The following is a 20,892-nucleotide window of genomic DNA, read 5'->3' as shown; positions in this document are numbered from 1 at the left end:
ACTTAACAAAACATGTGTTATTAATATTATTCATATAACTCACTGGTTCCACCATGGAGGTAGTTTCTACCTCCATGGTTCCACAAAAAGCACTGTCAGTGGCAGTTGCACCGACACACACAGGTTATTAAAATTGAGCCCCTACTTCTAGTTCTACACTAGGTTACTTGTTTTGCATTGTTGTTGGAACTTTTGTATCTAGAGAGTAGAGTCTCAAGCAATGCAAAAAGTACCAAATTCACTGTTTTTGTTGTTGTTGGTTTTTTCAATTAAACATAATTGTTGGTTTTTTTAGAAACAATATTGCAAAACATAATAACAAAATGTTTAAAAAATTTAAACACTAAAACTTAAATAAGATTTGAAATTACATGAGAGTCTTTATTTGTGATGGTGTTGCCTCGAACCTCACTTTAGCCCGTAAGTATTAGGTAGGTTTTATTAGCTGCATGTTATGCCAGCAAACACGTGAACGTGAAGGTCAAATCATTGTGTTGTTAGGTGACGTCACCACTTTGGGCTTAATTCATGCTCACGTAAGACGTCTGCACAGAGAGGTACATGTACCTGACATGAAAAATGGTATCTTCATGTGTGATTTTAACAACACAATTTTCTGCCATTTACGGTAACTTACTTGCTTGCAATAAGTATTAGCCTATCATACTACGGATAGTATTACACAATCAACATAAGTTCAGGTCAACATTGTGTGTTTCTTTCTTTTCTCCACAGGGTCACATGGCAGCCTGACAGTGCAAGGGAAACACTCCTCGTTTAGGAAGGAAGTTCATTCCACCCCTACCCCTTAGCTGCTGTAAAAACTGTGAAAGTTTGATCTCCTGCCTTACTGCGAGTCATGGGAAAAGTTAGCCGAGATGGATCTGCATTGGAGTGAAGATTTGTACGCAAAAACTGATACAACTCAAGACACTCATTTACTTACTCTGGTGCCTGATTTATAAAGAAATGTTCATACAAATAAAATAATCTTAATTGCAATCCTCTGTTTAATTGGTAACCAATGAAGCGATCTTAGAAGGAGCATGGCATCACGACGGCGATTTAATCTAAATATAACACGAGCAGCCCAGTTCTGCAAACTGTGAAGTCTCTTTTAAAATATGCATGTGGGATTTCTGTAAGCAGCCCATTACAACAATCTAACCGAGAAAGAACATGGCTGCGAATCACATGATGTTATGCATCATCAGATACATACTTCCTAATCTGTGACATATGAAATCGAACAGACTTGCAAAGCTGGGTTCGATTTCACGAAACGTTAATCTTAGGGTTTGCATGTTACGTTGCAAGGCTGGGACTCAACTCAAGTCGTAAGATTAACACAAGTTGGAAAGAGTTTGGTGTAAACGAAAGCAGGTCCATTTGATCAGTCATAAACAATTCAATCAAAATATGCACTAAAGTTCTTGACTGATGTGGATGGTGCATTCTGAATGGTTCCAAATGTAAGAATGACATTTATACTGTGCAATTACCAAAAATTATTTTGCTCATTTTAGTTAAAATTTATTCTTTCCAATCCAAATACTTAAATATCCAAAGCACAGACTGAGAGGGTTTGATAATGTATAAAGGCTAGGCGGTTGTGCAACATAGGTAGAAGACCCATTTAAAATGTTCATTCAAGTTAGTTTTCCCATATCCACCACTGTTTACATTTCTGTACGGTCTTCTAGCGGTGTCCACCCAAAGGTCCGTTAGTCCGAAGGTTCGATTGTCCGAACGCACAAATTTCCCATAACAGGGGGTTCATTAGTCCCAAAATGAAGTAGGTTTCATTAACCCGTACATTTGATACGATAGTCTGAAGGTTCATTGATCCGAAGGTTCACTGGTCCAAATAAGGTCCGATAGTCCGAATCGACGATCAAACCTTATTGTCAATTCGGACTATTGGACCTTATTGTCAATTTGGACTATCGAACATTCAGACTATTGAACCTTCGGCCATCGAGCTGTAACCCTTCTAGCACTTGCCTAGTTTGTAAATTGTTTAAAGTGTTTTGTAATGAACAGGTTTTGCAAAATCCGTGGTCAACTACTCACTATGTTTATATAGCAACCTGGAGGTGCAAGGGAAACACTCCACATTTTCTTTATTTACAGTTTCTACCATCAATATCCATTAGTCTGAAGGTATTTTCATTGTTTATTGCTCAATTTAATTTATTTATTTCAACCACTGGTTTGCATTTGTTGATCGATTTATCAATAAATTTGTTTCTTGTTTTTTGTTTGAGGCAAACTACAATTTGAGTCACTGTTCCTTTTTTGCATTTCACGGTGTCTTTACCCTATTTGAGCCTTATATTAATTGTTATGATTGCTTGGAAGTGAGAAGTATTTTTCGTGGTTACAGTTGCTTAAAAAAAATTAAAAGTACAGCTGCTATATGAAACCTTGTCTTGCAATATCTTGGGCAAGTAGAGTGTATGTCGATGATTAGCTATAATACCTTTAAAATACATCGACATCTGAAAAGAGTTACTGAAATGTTCCGGAATCCCTGCGATCCGCACACGACTGCCCTGTGAAACTTGTCCACAAGACTCACATATCAAACTTCCACATGTCGACCATGGTTTTCAAAATCGCTTTTTAGATGAAAACTTAAAATAAAAAAACATTTGTCAGTAAACAAATAATGAATTTTGGGACTGGTAGTAATACAAACTATATTTTATGTTGCAACTTGTCCAGGTGTCATATTTAAAACACATTTTGATTGGTAATTTGACGTAACGTACTGTCCAGGGACTTATAGCAAGTTTAATTTATACACAGTCCGAGCAGAACACATCAGGTTTAAGGACTGCATTGGACCATTACCATTGACCGTGGGCATTATTTATTTGCATGAGGCAGCTCACGGATATTAAACAGATAATAGTAATGCATTTGAAGATGACTTTGTAAAGTTAGGCCCTAATCAACTAATAAAGCAGTTAAATCAAAATAAAAAAGATTCACAGATGCCCTCCGGTTCAAGCTTTACAGTATTAGAAACTATTACTACCCTCTTATAAAAATGGACTCGTCTGCACGATTGTCTCCGCGGCAATAGTGAAGGTATACCGCGTTCGTACTTGAATACATGAATACGTACCGCTGTCAGCTTGTACAAGTCGTTAATGAGGAGTCGAAATCGGGGAGCCATCAGTTCGCGCGAGAGCAGTGATCTCGCGAGAGCACTATCTCAGCGCGTGGGGCCGATTTAACGACTTGTCCACAAGTCTACTATGATCGCAAAACAAAGTTTAGTGAAGTCAGCCCAAGATTCTGTGTCGAGCCAAAACCCCCCCTAAAACATCAGACATACAACTTTGCACTGTTTGACAAATTTAGAGGGTTAAGTTTTCTCACCTCTGAATGCTGAGCTTCTTTGTGTTCCTGGCTATCTTCCACATCAGTATTATCCTCCAAATTATGGACAGCATCAACATCCTCATCGTCTTCTCTTACCATAAGCTCTTCCATTTCATTGTCACTTGCAATATCATCTTCGGTTACACCAAGTGTCGGTCCAGCTGACTCTACAAGTATTGTATTGCTAGGCCTTACAGGTGGTAAAACTGTTTAAAAAATGTAAAGGGGAAAATTAAACTAGGAAATAAAAAATTAACTTCATATTTTATTTCAGAAGAGAAAAATAATTGTGTGTACAAAAAAACTTGACATATGACAACTTACCTCCTAATGTTTCTTTGTCTTCTTGTTCCAACGACCCAATGTCAAAAGCTTTGCCCATTTCAGTTACTATTGCTGCATCAATGTGGGTAGGTAACCTGTGCTGCTCCGGTGGATGGGTGTAGAATGATATACGTCCACTGATATATAAAACAAAACAAAACAAAATAAAAAAGCATTGTGAACTGTTAAAAACAGAAGAAACCTGTAAGCTGGTATATTCAGAGCTGAGTACTGGTTGGGTGAGCAGGTTACCAAGGAAGCATCCTTAAAATGGTAAGTGCAAGATAAGTACAGCAAACATCTACCGCTAAAGGCTATTCATTTAGCGCATGGAATTAGTGAAATTTTAAAGATGAAAGACAGCCAACATAAGCAGCAAAGTGTAAATGAAACTTCCAATGCAGGTTGTGCTTCTGAACCCCTGAAAGGCAGCCCCTAACAATACCAGTCACCTTCTCAAAACTACCAAAGATAACTTCCTGGAAAGTTTCACACTGCAGTGCACAGGGTTGTTTTTCATAAATTGTTTTTACTTATAAAACTCACTAAGGCATCGTTCAGGGACAGTTTAGGACAGCTGAGCTGTCATTCAAGAAGATTAGACTGCAAGCACTTACCGTAATTTTCGGATTATAAACCGCCCGGCGTATAAACCGCCTTCCCCAAAATATAGATTTTTTTCGGTGTCGGTGCATAAACCGCCCGGCAAATAAACCGCAGTCATGAGCGCACAAAGAGAGGGGCCGTGCGAAAGTGGTACCTACCTGGACGTAAACTCGCCTTTAACTCACTTGGTGCCGTCAAGTCGCCGTGAACTCCTCCAATAATACATTTAAAATCCACAAAAGAGGCCAAGAAATGTAAAGTATTAGCTACATGTAAAGATGGAATTTTCATACCTTTTAGGTTATATTTCGGTTTAAAATTTGAGTTTTTTCTCATAAAAATTACCTCAAAGCAGCAAAACTGTCGGCTGCCATTTTGCTTTTTTTTTTACAGAGCTTACACAATGTGGACAACCTTTCTGCATGTGGATTAGTCTAGGCCCAAGATGTCAATAATTGGTACCGCTTAGTGTTTTATGTACTGCACGCCGTGTAAATTGATAGCTGACGTCTTGGGTGAAGACTAATTCATACCTGCCATCTGCCTAGTGGTCGAGTTGACGGCGAATAGATGGCACAAGCGAGTTGACGGCGAATTGACGGTGAATTGACAGCGCAAGTAGCAGGACCGAAAATAACAAACTCCGATCGGCAGAAATTTATTTATAATTGTTAACATTTTCATTGAAATATTGTGAAAAATAAAGAAAGAACTTTGTTGCAAACTCCTTATTAACATGTGTTTTTGTTTCTGTTAAAACAATCAAACAAGTTTATTCTCCACATCCCGCGATTATTTGCTTACATCCATGGGCCGCTTGATGAGGGGTGAGTTGGCAGATGAGTCCTATCCGACGATCGTTTCAAAGTCTGCTCTAAATAAAAAAGAATCTCCAAAACAAAACAAAAAACATGCACCCATTTCTACATGGCAACCAGTACCCAGAAGTAAGCAATTTGGCGATGACACTTAGTATGTGGTTTTTTCTCTGCGTGGAAGGGCAACCCGACTATATTTCTTTTGCAGCTATCCTCGTACTCACGATCTTGCCTTGCGCTCGACCCCACTATATCGCGACACATCATGGATTATTTTATGATGCATGGCGGAGCTGCAATGGACTACTGTGTGCATAGAGTAGCATGTGATGTACTGCACAAACAAGCACAAAATTAGGCTAATAAAACTGTTTTAATTAAGTTAGTTTAGTTTTAAATTCAATTTTAAAATCAATTTGGACTGAGATTTGGACTTGCGTTCTTGTTTTGGGAAGTTTCCCTTGCAAAACTTTGGTCGCAGGCAGTTAATTGCCAATACATAGAGTCTTCGTTTAATGCTGGATGGTTTTTTGTTTTTTTCTGACACACAAGGCCTGAAGGCCACTTCAAGGTGTGGGCTACAATTATTTTTTTCCAGAGGCCATTGCCACCTACTCCTAGGGCTGAAACAGGGTTAACCCCTTAACAGTCCATACGAATGTAGGCTTGGGTGTCATCAATTCGAAGCCTGGCCAGTAGAGCAGAAAGCACTACCTCCCCAGTTGCTAACGCGAGATAACAGGTTAAATATTGCTGCTGCAATCATATCACACACACCGTGAAAAACTTTGGCCGCAGCAGTCAATCAAATAAAAGCTGGAGTTTCATTGGTAACCAGCAGCGTAATGATATATGGTTCATTGCTAACGCGAGATACCAGGGAAGATCTTGCTGTTCCATGTTATGTCCGTAGCAGTCAATAAAAACAAAAACCTGGATTTTCATTGGTAACCAGCAGCAAAATGATAGATGGTTCATTGCTAACGCGAGATACCCGGGAATATCTTGCTGTTCCGTGGTCTGGGACAACGTGCACTGCCCGCTTGAGGAGAAGGGAACTGATCTCCCCTTCGAGGGCACGGCGCTTGAGACGGTCGGACGGGATGGGCATTGGCTGCGTCAACACGTCCGACTGGGGGGTCCTCGTGAACTCGAGTGCGTAGCCGCACTCAATCGTCTCAAGGACCCACCTGTCAAACGTGATCTGAGCCCAGGACCCCAAAAACTCCTTAAGGCGGCCTCCAACTGGTCCGTCGGCGAGAGGTCGCCTGGAGACAGGAAAGTCACTTCCGCCACGCCCCGGGATACGGACTCACAGAAGCCGCGACCCGACTGGGCCCGCTGCTGGCCTTGGGTGGGCGTGCGTGAATTTGCTGCTCCTGGGTTCCCACGAAACCCACCACGGGCGGGTCTCTGTGGGCGTTGGTGGGGAATAACAAACAAAGCTCGTTTGTGTTTCTTCGCCGCTGGTGTGGAGGCCTGCGGTTTATTGAGGTTAATCTTGTCAGTGGCCTTAAGGCGTCTGGCCTCGGCCTCCATAGATTCTTAAAACTGCCCTGAAAAAGGGTCCCGTCCCGTTCGGGAAGCGCATCAAGCCACTTGTGTGCCCCTGCAAATGGAAGGAACAGTGCATCTAGGACGTTCTAGGATCTAGGATCTACTCCTTTTCCCCATTGCTAGCGCCCCACAGCCTATGGCGTGGGCGGGTGCCGCTCGGGTTTGATAATCTCGTAAAAGACCGTCACCGACCGTCTTGGGGGAATCCATGTGGTCGGTGCGGGCCGGGTACCCTGAGCGTGGGTAGGGGGGATGCCCTCCGGCTTCAGAGACCCCGAGGTGGTGCTGGGAGAGAGGGCGGTGCGCTCCGGAATTGAGCCACTCTTTGCCCTGCCTCTCTTGGTCACTGCCCCGACACCGGTTTTCTAGGCCTTGACGGGGTATTTGACCTTCGATTGGGTCGACCCCAAACGCTGACCAAAGAGGGGGAGCGGGAAGCATCCCCTCTTGCGGTGGGTCCGCCCGCCGACTGAGGCTGCGGGGCCAGTTGAAGGGATGCGAGCCAGGCGACGGAGTGTGGCCGTGCAGCCCTCTGAGAGCTCCGACTGTCCCGGGGGAACGAACGCAACCCAAGTATTGACAGTCGAACCCCACCCAAATTTCTTTACACTACTCGTAATTTAATTCAATGAAATCAAACTATATTATTTCTCAAACTTTCTACAACAACAACTATAACTCTACAACTTCTAGTCTTTATAAAAAGCTCTCAGCAAAGGATAAACGTTTTTATTTTATCACAAAAACGGTGAACTGTTGGACACAGGTTTATCACGTCCGGATTTTGGGCCAGCACTTTGAGTCTGTATAACATATAACAGGCTTTGTACTGCACCGTAGACAAAAAATATTAACAGAAACATAAGCCCTTTTCACAAGAGAGTCGAGGACCAACGTCCCTTTTTGTGGGCGCCAGTTGTCTATCCAAAAGGTTATTTGCAGTTTCACGACCAGGTCTTGATCCTGGTTGTTTATTACTCCAGTCTTTGGCGATTTCATCACACAATTTATTTCACACAATGCAAATTTGCGAATTTATAATGGGAATGACCATGGTGTATAAATCTTGTGTGAAACGAGCTTTAGACCACAGTTCTAACATGGTAACAATATCTTCTTTGTCCTCATTTTCAGATTTTTATTTTTTTATTTTTTTTGGTGGCATTCCTTAGACAGGTCCTGGGGATGATTTCCCAAAGAGTTAGGACTAGTCCTTATTTTAGGACTAATCCTAGGAGATATATAAACGCATGGCTAGTCGTAAGTCGAGATAAGACTAGTCCTAACTCTTTCTGAAATCCACCCCTGGACTGAAATGTTTATTTAGTGCTGTCGTGTAAACAAATCCGGCGCACAGTTTAATAATAACAGAGATCAAATGCACACATAACAAACCCACACATGGACGTTGTGTGAAAGACTGGTGTGCCTAGTCTAGGCTCAAGGTGTAGGCTTTTTAATACAGTTTTTAGTAAAGCACCCTCTCTTGGTGGAACGAGACGTATACTTAGGCAAGTATAATGGGACATCGCACTAAGGGGCCATTCATAATTTTCAATGTTTTAAAATTTTGATTTCTTTTCCAAAGATTTTTGACCCACCCACCCCTAATTTTGTTATATGCAGTATTAAAAAGAAAACTACATGTGGTTTGCATTATGCATACTTGCATGGTACTTGTACTCGTGTGCGCTGCATCATGGATGTTATTAATGCACATTCGGGCCTAGCACCAGACCGCAGGCCCAGTTATTGTAGCCCAGTGGCTAAAACCTTTATCAACTTTCATTGTGACCGAAACCCGTGAAGATCGGTGTCAAGTTCAACAGAGGCCAGCTATCCGTTAGATTTTTCAACTCCCCTAAACAATATTTTGTTTTAATCCGAAATTAACGGTATCGCCGCCCCCCAAAAAAACTTGCTCCCTGGAGAAGGAAAAAAATTGGCGATTTCTTTTCTTCAAAATACATGGAATAAGTTTCCAGTTTACTTCACATTCACATGAGGCACACAGGAGATGTTGCTGGTTAATGTGGAGGTATGATTGTGTCAGAATATTTCCCCCAAGAAAATTAATTTCCGGCTAAAATGATGTGCAAAATCCTCCGCTCATGACTTCTACATGATGTGTTGAGTCTATGCACGTGGGGCGCATTTAACAAATTTGCTAAATGGATTGAGACAAACTTGTGCACAATTCGCATTTTGCGCTCTGCAAATTCGCAATCTGCAAATTCGCGCTCTGTTAGTATGCTAGCCCAAGTTGACAATTCTGAAAAACTGCGCACAGTCTGAAGATTTTGCCTTATTATTTTGTTTTTCCCTGTCCGGCCCTGAGCGTGAGAAAATTGTTGTGTTGCATGAAAGCGTGAGACTTGCTTGGTGTGCAGTTGCTACATGTACCTACATGGAATGCAAGTCAAACGATCTAGCTTTTTTTTTTTTTTTTTATGAAAAGTGAATTTCGATTAATAAATATTTGAAAAAGAGGCTTTTGATCCACCCACCCACTAATTCGAAAAGAAATCGAAATTCTAAAGCATTGACAATTTTGAATGGCCCCTAACAAAATGATCAACAACGGCTTTAATCAGACTTAAGCGGAGCATTTTACCGGGTCTAGCCCCGACTCACAAGCAAATCATAATTAAAAAGTTTCCCAATGCCAGGTCATTGCTGATTGATCATTGAGGGGGGAATCACACGCGGTCATACTTTTGTTTATATCGCAGTATTAAAGTTGACAAATCAAACAAGACAGTATTTTAACATTTCTAAAAAAGGGGCTCTTGGTAATACCAAATAACCGCAAAGCTTAGTACAAAATAAATAACAACTGTGGTCAATCGTACTGTCGTAACCGTAAATGTTAACTGACCTGTTCCAGTCCATTAGCATACCCCTTGCTGCTTTGTCTTTATTAGGCATCCCTCCTTTTTTAAGCTTTCCCTGTCGCTTTGCCAATAGACACAAGAACTCATCCACCCCACTGAAGTCTGGAATCGTATAGTGCAGCATTATCTGCAACAAGATTTATTATAATGTTAATTAACAATGTATGGACAAAACTTTTGAGGACCCAGACCCAGATGTTCTCCAAAGAAAATACTAAACTAGGGGGTGGTATACATGTAAAACCATGACCGCAAACACAAATAGTTGTCTACTTGTTGGATGCTCATTTCATCTAGAGTGTGCACTACAGACTGTGCACAACAGACAGGGCCCAACTACTTGGAGCTGCTTAAGCAGACAATGGTGCTTTACATGGGAAAATAACCTCAGGAAAAGGGATATATTACCAAGTACGGGTGAAACAAAGCGTAACAGGTAAGGTGCATGCATGTTCATGCTACACTATGGGAAGTTTGGGTGGATATTTCCGTCAGCTACCAGTAACGAAGTGAAGGTGCTCTGAGGTTCTTCTGGAGTTCAGTCCAGACATATTTTGCCTATATACAAATGACGTGAAGTAGTTTAGGATGAAATTTGGTTCAAGAAATTTTGAAATAAGAAAAAAAAGTTGGAAAACATCTAGATGTAAAAAATGTCTGCAACAAGCATGGGTGGGCTTGAAGGTGCAAAGTTAACTTGGTTTTTGATTTCTAGATATACAAACCTGTTGCTTGTTACATCTCTTCAATATTGCTTGCACTGGGCTTATAGGGTCATCAAGTGCCTCAATCTGTACAAACACAAAAATAAAATCTTTGAACAATAGTTATAATACAAACAAATGATCTATAAAACTAAACATACAAGTACAATCAGTGTTATTATTATTATTTATTGGACCTCAACAGTACAACATGTACATGTACAGAAAATACAAAACAAGGCAATAATGAAAGGGGAAAAAACCAAAACACAACATCAAAGTTACAAAACATTATGAGAAAAAAACAAGAAAAATAAATGAAAAATAAATAACAAATCGATCGATCGATATCAATCAGTCAATCAATCAATCAATCAATCGATCAATCATTCAATCAATCAATCAATCAATCAATCAATATACAAACAAACGATGAAATAACTAAACAGAATATTAAATATTCAAGATGACTAGAGAAAGTAATTGTTAACAATCACACAGCTGTTCCCGAACGTTTTGTTAATAAATGTTTTCTATGCTACAACAAAACAAAATCATTGCAACTCTAGCACATGTGATTACCTGGTCTTGTATCTGATGCTATAAATCGAAAGGAGGTCAACATGGCGTTATGGTCATTGTGTTGAATAAATTTAACCAAGTTCAAAAATCTATTGTGTAGTTCTTGAGATAGGATCCCACTTCCGGTTAACCCGGAAGTAAAGATCAATACTGGGTCACGGAAACCCATGCTCGATTTTCAATGCCCAAAGAGTCCATAACAGAAAAAAGTTGTGTAGTTCTTGAAAAAAGGATCCACTTCCGGTTGACCCGGAAATAAAGGTCAACATGGGGTCACACCTACCCGATGCGATTGTCCAATGCCAAAGGAGTCCATAACTGAAAAAGGTCTGAAAATCAGTTGTGTTGTTTTAGAGAAATGGTCCCACTTCCGGTTGACCCGGAAGAAGAGGTGAAAATGGGGTCACAGATTTCCCCCAACAAAATTTAATGCCTAATGAGTCTATAACTAAAGAAAAAAATTAAATCGGTTGTGTAACTCTTGATAGATGGTCCCACTTCCGGTTGACCCGGAGGTAGAGGTCAAATCGGGGTCACGGTTACCCGAGGCAATTCTCCTATTCCAGAGGAGTCTATTACTGAAAAAATCCCCCCCACAGTAGTGTGGATGGGGTCTACGAACGAATACTTCCCAGTAGAGTCGAATTACTAATTTGCATATTCCCTATGCCGCGAGGCAGAAATGCTAAGACTTTTACACACAATAGCACCCTCCACCGTCCTACCCATAACGCCCCGCAACTATGCAACTCCGCCAACGAGCACGGTTTGGTATGTTTCACTGCAACACCAAAAGATTCCAAAACAGCCCCTTGCCCTACCTCACCAAGCTCCTGAACTCCTAAAACCATGTTAATATAATTGCCTAAGTTCTGGTCTTAAATGTATACAAATGTAGTGAACCTGTTTGTACATATCTGGCAGGCCATTGCTTTTGTGATTTTTTTTATCAAATGTTCACTATGTATTTTCTATATTGTAAAGCTTTTTAATAATTAATGTAATATTTTTCAATTATTGTAAATTATGCCGCAATTCAGCGGTATGCTGCGATGGCATTTTTAAATAAATACACCAATTTATTATTAAGATTTCTCCAATGTTTGAACCATGCAAACCTCCTAATCCCACCATTGTCCGGAGTTTGGAATTAACAACCTTGCTTGCTGACTCGTGACTCTCGATTTCGGATTAGTGTTGCTAGCGGTAGCGTCCACTTAACACCTCTATTGTGTGTCTTAAAAGCCACAAATATCGACTTTACCAGCTGTACAGGTATTTCCTTTGTTGGTTTTTTGAATTGTTGTCGTTATAGAAGGGTTTTAAACAATGCTTTGCTCGTAATGGGTCTCCCAAATTACCTCGTTATAACCGTGTTTTCGCTACTACCGTGCTCGTATAATCAGTATTTTAATGCATTGAAACACGCCTGGGGCCGTTCGGGACCAGCAAAAAACCTCTTATCAACCGAAACCTCGTAACATGCGGGCTCGTAATAACGCAGTCGTCTGTACTTGTAAGTTTGCTTATCAAAACAGAATACTAAAAAACATCGATAAAAGATTTGGAGTATCAGAAAATTAATTGTATTACCAGTTAAGTAATTGTCTACTTCTGTTGTCACCAATTATTGACCGAGGAAACCTTCATTACCATAAGGGGACTAACCATACATGTAAGGGATTGTTTAAAAACCTGATTTAAAAACTTAACCAACATAACGTTGGGAGCTGCATTATTAGTACAGCTGGAGGTTTGGCATGTGGCTTCCCAGTGTACATGTGTCATCCAAAGCATTTTTGATTGGCTGTCAGAGTCCATGTCTCCCTGCTTCTCCAGCTTGTACTTATTCCGTAGTAACCAAGAATCTCTGCCTCTATTGTATTCTAGCAGCCAAGTAAGCTAGTCATATGAAAGTATTCATTTATTAAGCTAAAGAACTCCTGACTGCTGGCAAATACCATAATTTCCTGCATATAAAACACTCAGTGTAAAAGGCGCAATGCCCCAACTTCACAGAAACAAGTGTTAACCTATATATAAGGCGCAATATGAGTTACATACAGGAGGCTCACCAGTTCCCATTCACTGTTGGTAGGGTTGATGTGTTGGTATAAACACTTGCCATAAAGTAAAGGTAATGTAAACTGTTTATTGTGGATATAATTAAAAATTGCTTTTTCATTTTATTTAAAATATAGTTTCATGTGTTCGCCCAAACACTCATTGTCTAAACATTTTTTTTACAATTAATGGGCTGCTAGTCTTCATCTTGATTTTTGCAGGCTAAAATACATGCAAACACCACTGAAAGCTAGATGACGCTTTAACAGTGCTTTCACAACAAGGACTTTCAAATAAATTAAAGATTTCACAGCACTTTGGTATTCACTAAGAACTCATATCAGATAAGGCTCACTTATAAGATGCAGTTATTTCCCTTATTTTAAATGAAACCTAGAAAATGCCAACTTTCATTGCCAACTCTCATTAAATCAAACTTACCTTAATGCAGTTACGTAATACCAAAGCAACTTCACTATTTGTTGCTGCCATAACAACACCGGGACTATCAAGCAACTTGATGTTCTTTGCTAGTTGAACTTCTTGCTTCGCCCTGGAAAGGAGGAAAGGAGGAAAGGATTTTTTTGTTTAACAAAAAGCAAAGAAATTGCAGTACAAACTCAATTAGTTTTATAATGTGAATTTACTTAAGTTTATAGGATCGTGATTAACTGTACTACCGCGGAGTCAGTTCTTAAATTGGTCTCAACGTTTCGACTAGCTTGCTCTAGTCACCGTCAGGAGACTGAAGAGATAAGCCCACTCTTCTCTTATCTATAAGCTAAAGTAGCAGTCCCGGCCTATTTTCTATACCATCCGCCGGGTAATAGTTAAAAAACAGGACAGTTTTTTTTTCAGAACTGAGAAGTCTCCCGAACCCCCGAACATCTACTCCACAGTAGTAGAATAAAGCAAGACAGTTCTCACAGAACAAACTCTACCTGGCAAGTAGATACAAATTATTATTATTTACACGTAGTTACCGCAAACCAAATATACATTGATACCTGACCAGGCACTGCCTCAAATCATAAAAAATAATAATACTAATGTTGAACATTTCTAGTGCACCGTGTCTGTCAATGATGACACTTCTGGCACTGCGTTTAAGACGAGGTTCGTGAACTTTGGCATTAGGGCAGTTCCATGGAAATGTAAACCTCAATGCCAAAATTTCAAAATGGCACAAATGTAAAAAATGAGACATCATTTTGTAGCTTTATGTATGAATTTTAATAAAATATAATTTGTTACTGAAAAAAAATCAGCGGCTCAAGTGCTATTTTCAACTGAAAAAAAAACTTTAAAAATTGTGAAATTGGCTCAAAAATAATTTTTTGCCAAATTAATCCAAGTTTTTACCCTGATTAAATAGAGTTTGTTTTGGTTTTGTATCTGTTTGAAGTTTGCTATGGTAACAACACAATGACGGAAAGAAAAATCAATTTTTCTTTCAAAATTGTATGATATTCAATATTTTAGGCAACTTACTTTTCCGATGTACATCCGACACCAAAATAGTCAATATTTTAATCTCCCTATTTCAACCATAGGCAGACAATTTTCAAATTTACATTACAAAGCAACAATTGATGCCCTCTATCTAAACATGGAATTATTTCTTTAAAAAAATCTTCTTAACTGTACAAAATCCTGGTGTCGGACGTGCATTTTGTTCCTACGTCCGACACCAGTGCGTCCGACACCTCCGAAATAAATATGAGAACGCCTTTTTGAACGCCTTTAAAATATCATACAAAGCTATAAATTGGTACCTAGGGTAACTCTCACCCACATTACTCAAATCTTGCCTCAGAACAAGTGTATATCATTCCACATTTTTTTCTACTGGCTGCTAAAAACACAATAATTTTAATCTGCAGAAAATTTTAATTTCCATTTCCAAAACCCACTGGTACTTATAATTAATATCAGAAAAGCTAGATTTTGCAGATTTTTAAATACATGTGGTTACCCCTAAGCAAAGATAGAGCTCTTATTCATTTAGTAAACTGTTGACAGTGTTCCAAAGTTGGTTCTTGAGAGAAAATATCAAAACAAATTAACACCCAAATTCTTGGTGACCTTTGACCTTGGCAACAGTTACCCACCAACAACTTCAAACTTTATTTTTAATTTAAACACAAGTCCCATCTACCATATATTTGGACTAAACTCTTTCATTGTTAGGCAACATTTTGAAACTGGGGTATTTATATATTTGGACGAAACTCTTTCATTGTTAGGCAACACTTTGAAACTGGGGTATTTTGCCCATTTTTGTTTGCCACAGCAATGCAAAGGATATGCATGTACATCATGTATACAAGTTGCATTACACGTGTACATTGTTTCTATTGACCCAAAACGTAACCACTTTTTTCAACAAATAATGATTCAATCTGATCTTACAACACCAAACTGACATATTAAATCATTATTTTATAACAAAGGTGAAAAGTTGAACTGATTGTTACCTATTTTTGAATGCAATTTTGGACAAGTATGTTTGACACTGTGAAATGTATGTCCGACACCAATATATAAATGCTGTTTCTTAAAATTCAAATTAAAAAAACAAATGTCTTTTGGTGAAGTGTATTAACAGAGGTCTGATGAATCCATAAATAAGAAAAAATTACATTAAAGTTCAAATCATGTGTACTGATGAAGTTGCAAATTCAACGAACGCCGGATTTGCTAAGGTATGAAAATTGCCGAAAATGAACATTAAATGTATATAAAATTTTGCTACAAAAGGCGGGGAGCTCACACGTTGAAAATTTTCACCGTGTGTATTGCCACGCCCTTCACAAAGCAAAATACGAATTTATCCTTGTCGAATTTAGACAAGGAGTTTATGAATTTTAGTACGTTTGGTCCTCGTCAAATTTGGACAAGGAGTTTATTAGTTTTTAGTAAATTTCTAGAAGATTTTCCTTCTAATTGCACGCAACAATTTATAATCGTCGTCAATGTTGTGAATGGCGCTATTGTAGCAACATTCGGATATTTACCGGATAGGTGAGTCGCACCGCTCTGAAGCCTGGGGGTTTGGAGGAGCTCTAAGAGACACACAAGCAGACGGTTTGGTTTCAGGAATACGACTGGTGTGGCCTGGGCTTGGGTGGTGCTTGGTGCACGCCCCGGTCACGCCTGACTGGTTTATTGCATAACCTCAGTGGTGCAATCGCATATTACAACATTCCTTCCCGTTTTATTATTTTTTTCTCCAGCTGTGAAATACCTCTGGTTAAATGTTTCACTTTTGTGGCCCAATTGAATGTTATCGTGAATTTTGTATTTGAAATAAAAGCAATGTGAAGACAATGCCCCCTTAAACACCTTATTTTTCCAACTCAGCAGATTATAACATGATGGAGGAAATGGACTTCGTTCCCGACTATGACGAGCACCCATCCGAAGACGAACCAGGGATGCCTCTCATGAAGGCTAGCGAGGACCCACTACAGAGCTGCCAACATTGGTTTTTGAAAATCAGGAAGATTTTATTTTTAAGTCAGAAAGACTCAATCTCAGCATGCGTTACGACGATTTTTGCGGACATAAAAACCAATATTCATGTACAGACATATACATTTGAAATATTACTAAAGAATATTGCTGTTTATGTTTTAAATGTTTTGCACATGTTTCTAGTTTTGAAGCACTGTCGGGTAACATTCGTCTAAAAAGAGGACCAGCATGGTCAGAAGATGCAACGTTTAAGTTATGTTCAATTATAAACCCTGTGAATAAAGTTTCCGTCTTTATTATACTGCTGTCATCAGAGCCCGATTTTCAAAAAAAATCTGCAATGCCTAGCGTGTTGGATCGTGCTGTTGCACTACTGCAAGGTTTGTCGGAATCTATGTGTCTCAATATGTCGTTTCGTCCGCCGTATTTCACAGATACCTCTGAATTGCACGTAGTGCAAAAGGCATGGTTTTCATCCTGTGATGATTTCTTTATACAAGGCCATTCTTTGTGGTAGTCTTCTTTGTATTTTTGAGCGTATTTAATTTTCTTCACCGACTTACCAGTTGCTCTGCTGGGCGGCGCCATTTTGCTTTACATTCCCAACCACGTTCCCAGTGGTGTACAATGTAGCAGCGTCATTTGCTCGATCGTGGGCAGTGCGTCGTAACGATCCCACACGAGTATACGCCACTGTAAGTGCAATCATCTATTCCAGGGGTTAGTGACGAGAGGTATCGATATAACGCGCTACCCATGGTGGCGAGGTTGATCAGTGCATGCACATGTATGGATGCGCAGAAGACGAAACTACGGTTAGAACAACTTTTTCTGCGCATCTATGCAATTAAATATGCACGCGCGCAAACGTTATACACACACGGGCCACGGCGGAGGGCTAGGAAATTCGTCAATTTTATTATTTTTTCATTAACAGGTTGGGGATCCGGGAGATTTTGACTGCTTGCGGGATGACGGAAGATTGCCGTCAAATACGGGAGTCTTCCGCAAAATCCGGAAGAGTTGGCAGCTCTGCCACTAGCCGTTGTTGCAGTCACCCCGGACGAGCACACAGAGGAACAACGACCAGAGCCTTGTAATAAAAGCAAAGTTTATAAATCCACCTGTTGCCCCAGGGTGTGGGTTTAAGACCAATAAAATGAAACGCCATGTGGTGTGTCAGCACATCTGCAACGGTCCATGGTGGTTTTTACTACCATTACTGTCTTGTTGGGTTTGCTGAAAGTGGGAGATAGTGAGCCATTGCCGCCGACATGGCCCATTCGACACTACCATGCACCTTCCACAATTGGCACATCTCGTCGACGGGTTTATTTATCACATTTGTAATGCCCTGCACGTGGTCTCCTCGGAAGATCTTCTTCAATTTATCTGTTGTTGGGAACTTGGCGACAGAAACGCCGAGTTTAGCGCCAAAGAAATTGAAGTAAGGGATGCCTACGACAACTTTATTGGTATGCCGAAGCTTCACAACAGGTGCATTATATCTCCATCGCGTTTATCATCAGTCTTCCACTGGCGAACACTGCAATAACTACTCTCACTGGTCCCCCCACCACTACCGGAGTTGCCTTTCCCTCAGGAGTCACCCCTTCCACCAGATCCCCAACTAGCGCTGTGCCCCCATCAACAATGCAGTCATCTCTTTCTCGAGAGCCACCCCTTCCTCAGGTGTCTCCCGTTCTTCCCAAAGAGTCTCCATTGTTTTACGTTGATGCCCATTGTCACATTGATCGACTCCTACATATAGCGCAAAATAGGGGCACCCTCACTGAATTCCTGACAGAGGAGGAGATCGACCTTTCCAACTTCCAGGGGTGCATTGCCATTTCTGCGATGAGGAAACCTTGGCGGACGAGAAACGTTGGAAAGAGTTGGTCGACGACAAGTATGTCTTTGCTGCGGTACGGTTTCATCCTAAACATGCCCGCCACTTCTTTTTGAACACAGATCGGATAATCCGGCGTTCGCTGCAACATCCGAAGGCCTGTGCCCTGGGATAAGTGGGATTAGATTATTCGGGGGGTCATGAAAGGTTTAAATCCATCCAACAGTCCGTCTTCCGGCGACTTCTGATGCTAGCTGTTGAGCTCAACAAACCTGTGATAATCCACTGCCAAGATGCCAAGGACGACTGCTTACAGATCGTTACAGAAGTTCTTCCTCTGCAGTGGAAGATACATCTTCACTGCTACACCAATAACTGGAAGAACGGCCGAAATTGGTGCAAGAGGTTTCCCAACCTGTGCATTGGCCTAACACCTCTAATCACCTGGAACGTACCGGAGCTAGTAGAGCTAGCAAGGATGATCCCCCTCGACCGTCTGCTACTGGAGATGGACTCACCATACTTCTTGTCGCGTTTGTCATCGCCCAGCTTAACCTTCATCAATCCGACAATGGCTGAAATCGTCGGTCAAGAGGTCGCCCGGATCCGAGGACTGCGCGTGGAAGATGTGCTAAGCCAGTGCTGCACTAATACCGTCCGGCTTTTTGGTGTAAAGTTTGGTTAAATATTTTGGTTAGTTAATATCTATTTTTCTTTTGATTCTTGTTGGTTTTTAGCAAACACAAGGGAAAAGTACCCGATATTTTTTGTATGGCATGTTTCATGTATAAACGACTTGGAAAAACAGTTGTTATTGTTATAAAAAATAAATTCCTTCCCAAAAGAAAGGGGAGTTTTTTATTCACAATAAAGCAATTTACAAGCTATCAAGAGAAGAAGAGTCTTAAAAAGCTTTCTTTGGAAACAATTTGTACAGGTTTCGTAGAGAAAAGCAGTTTCTAATATCAAAAGAGTTTTCATTGGAAATAGCACTTATAAGTTTTTTCAAAAGAAAAAGAGAGAAAAAAAAAGAGTTCTCATTCAGAAGTTATTATTTAGAAGTTTTCAAGAGAAAATTGTTGTATATATATGTGCATACATCTTTTTTCTTTAGCAGGTTTGTCTCTCAAGGCTCAGATTATGATACATTTTAAAATGGCATTTAAAAGTGGTATTTGCTGAGAAGTGTTATGGACTGTGATGGTAAGGATGATAATTACTTTCAATTTCTTTTCTTTTTTATTTTTTTTTAAATTGTAGAACAACCATCCCAGTTCTGAGGTTATGCAATAAACCAGTCAGGCGTGACCGGGGCGTGCACCAAGCACCACGCAAGCCCAGGCCACGCCAGTCGTATTCTTGAAACCAAACCGTCTGCTTGTGTGTCTCTTAGAGCTCCTCCAAACCCCCAGGCTTCAGAGCGGTGCGACTCACCTATCCGGTAAATATCCGAATGTTGCTGTAATAGCGCCATTCACAACAACTTACATGGTTTACAGAAGGTAATGGTGAAAGACTTCTCTTGAAATATTAGTCCATGAAATGCTTTACTTTCTGAGAAAACATTTAAACAATATCAATTCTCGATATCGAGAATTACGGATTTATTTTAAACACATTGTCATGACACGACGAAACGTGCGGAAACAAGGGTGGGTTTTCCCGTTATTTTCTCTCGACTCCGATGACCGATTGAGCCTAAAAATCACAGGTTTGTTGTTATTTTATAAAGAAGTTGTGATACACAAAGTGTGGGCCTTGGACAATACTGTTTACCGAAAGTGTCCAATGGCTTTAATATGTATACAATTATTTAAAATATCTGAAAAGGTCTAAAAATAATTTTTGGAAAAATTACATTTGAGGTTGTAATAGAATGGTCCATATTTCAAAGAAGATGCCTTATACAACCAGTGGAATCACTTAAAAGGGTCTATGTTAACTTTTGTAGGACAAAAAACACAATGTCTACAGATTTACACTAAACTTACACAGTTTGAAGATAATGATAGTAGAAAGCTTCTCTGAAAATATTACGTGCTGAGGTGCTGTAGTTTTTGGGAAATGAGTAAAACAATGTCATGAAATAGTTTTCGTCTCATGAGACGAAAATTATTTTAATCATTTACAAACGTATTTTCATGACATTTTTTACTCATTTCTCAAAAACTACAGCACCTCAGTAAGTATTATTTGAAGGGAAGCTTTCCACTATCATTATCTTCAAACCATGTAAGTTTATCAGAGGTGCAACCAGGTGCTGACAAAAAAATCTGAAAAATTTTGTGGCGACGTTTTGGACACTTAACGCAGTAAACCACCCCAACCTCGCAGCCAGAAATAGGGACAAACCTGGACTGATTTGTTGCGGTCGCCCGAGGTGAACATACGGAATCTGTATATTTTACTAGTTTGGGGTCAAACAAACTTTGGGTCGCACAAAAGAAGTTTCACTAGCCCAATTGTAACATTAATGCAAAAAAAAATCAAAACGTAAAAATAAAAAAAATTACAAAAAAGGTTTTTTTCTTTTTCTTTTTTTTCTTCAATTTTTGGACGATCTTACCCGTTAATTTCTGCCCTTAATAACACTTTCTTTCATCAACAGCCATTTTCATGGGTTT

General features: G+C 39.9%; 1 protein-coding gene across 1 annotated transcript in view; it reads right to left on the bottom strand.

The window, feature by feature from the left end:
* Positions 1–20,892, bottom strand: part of LOC117304469 (guanine nucleotide-binding protein-like 3 homolog) — a 78,451-nt gene that overhangs the window by 13,906 nt on the left and 43,653 nt on the right. The window contains exons 9-13 of the mRNA XM_033788953.1: positions 13,384–13,495; positions 10,318–10,383; positions 9,577–9,719; positions 3,718–3,854; positions 3,391–3,599 (exon numbers count right to left, since the gene is read on the bottom strand). Of these exons, the coding sequence (XP_033644844.1) occupies positions 3,391–3,599; positions 3,718–3,854; positions 9,577–9,719; positions 10,318–10,383; positions 13,384–13,495 (667 nt within the window). The remainder of the gene's footprint in view (positions 1–3,390; positions 3,600–3,717; positions 3,855–9,576; positions 9,720–10,317; positions 10,384–13,383; positions 13,496–20,892) is intronic.

This window comes from Asterias rubens, chromosome 2, assembly GCF_902459465.1.
Source record: "Asterias rubens chromosome 2, eAstRub1.3, whole genome shotgun sequence".
Lineage (NCBI taxonomy): Eukaryota > Metazoa > Echinodermata > Asteroidea > Forcipulatida > Asteriidae > Asterias > Asterias rubens.
This window is presented reverse-complemented; position numbering and strand designations above follow the sequence as displayed.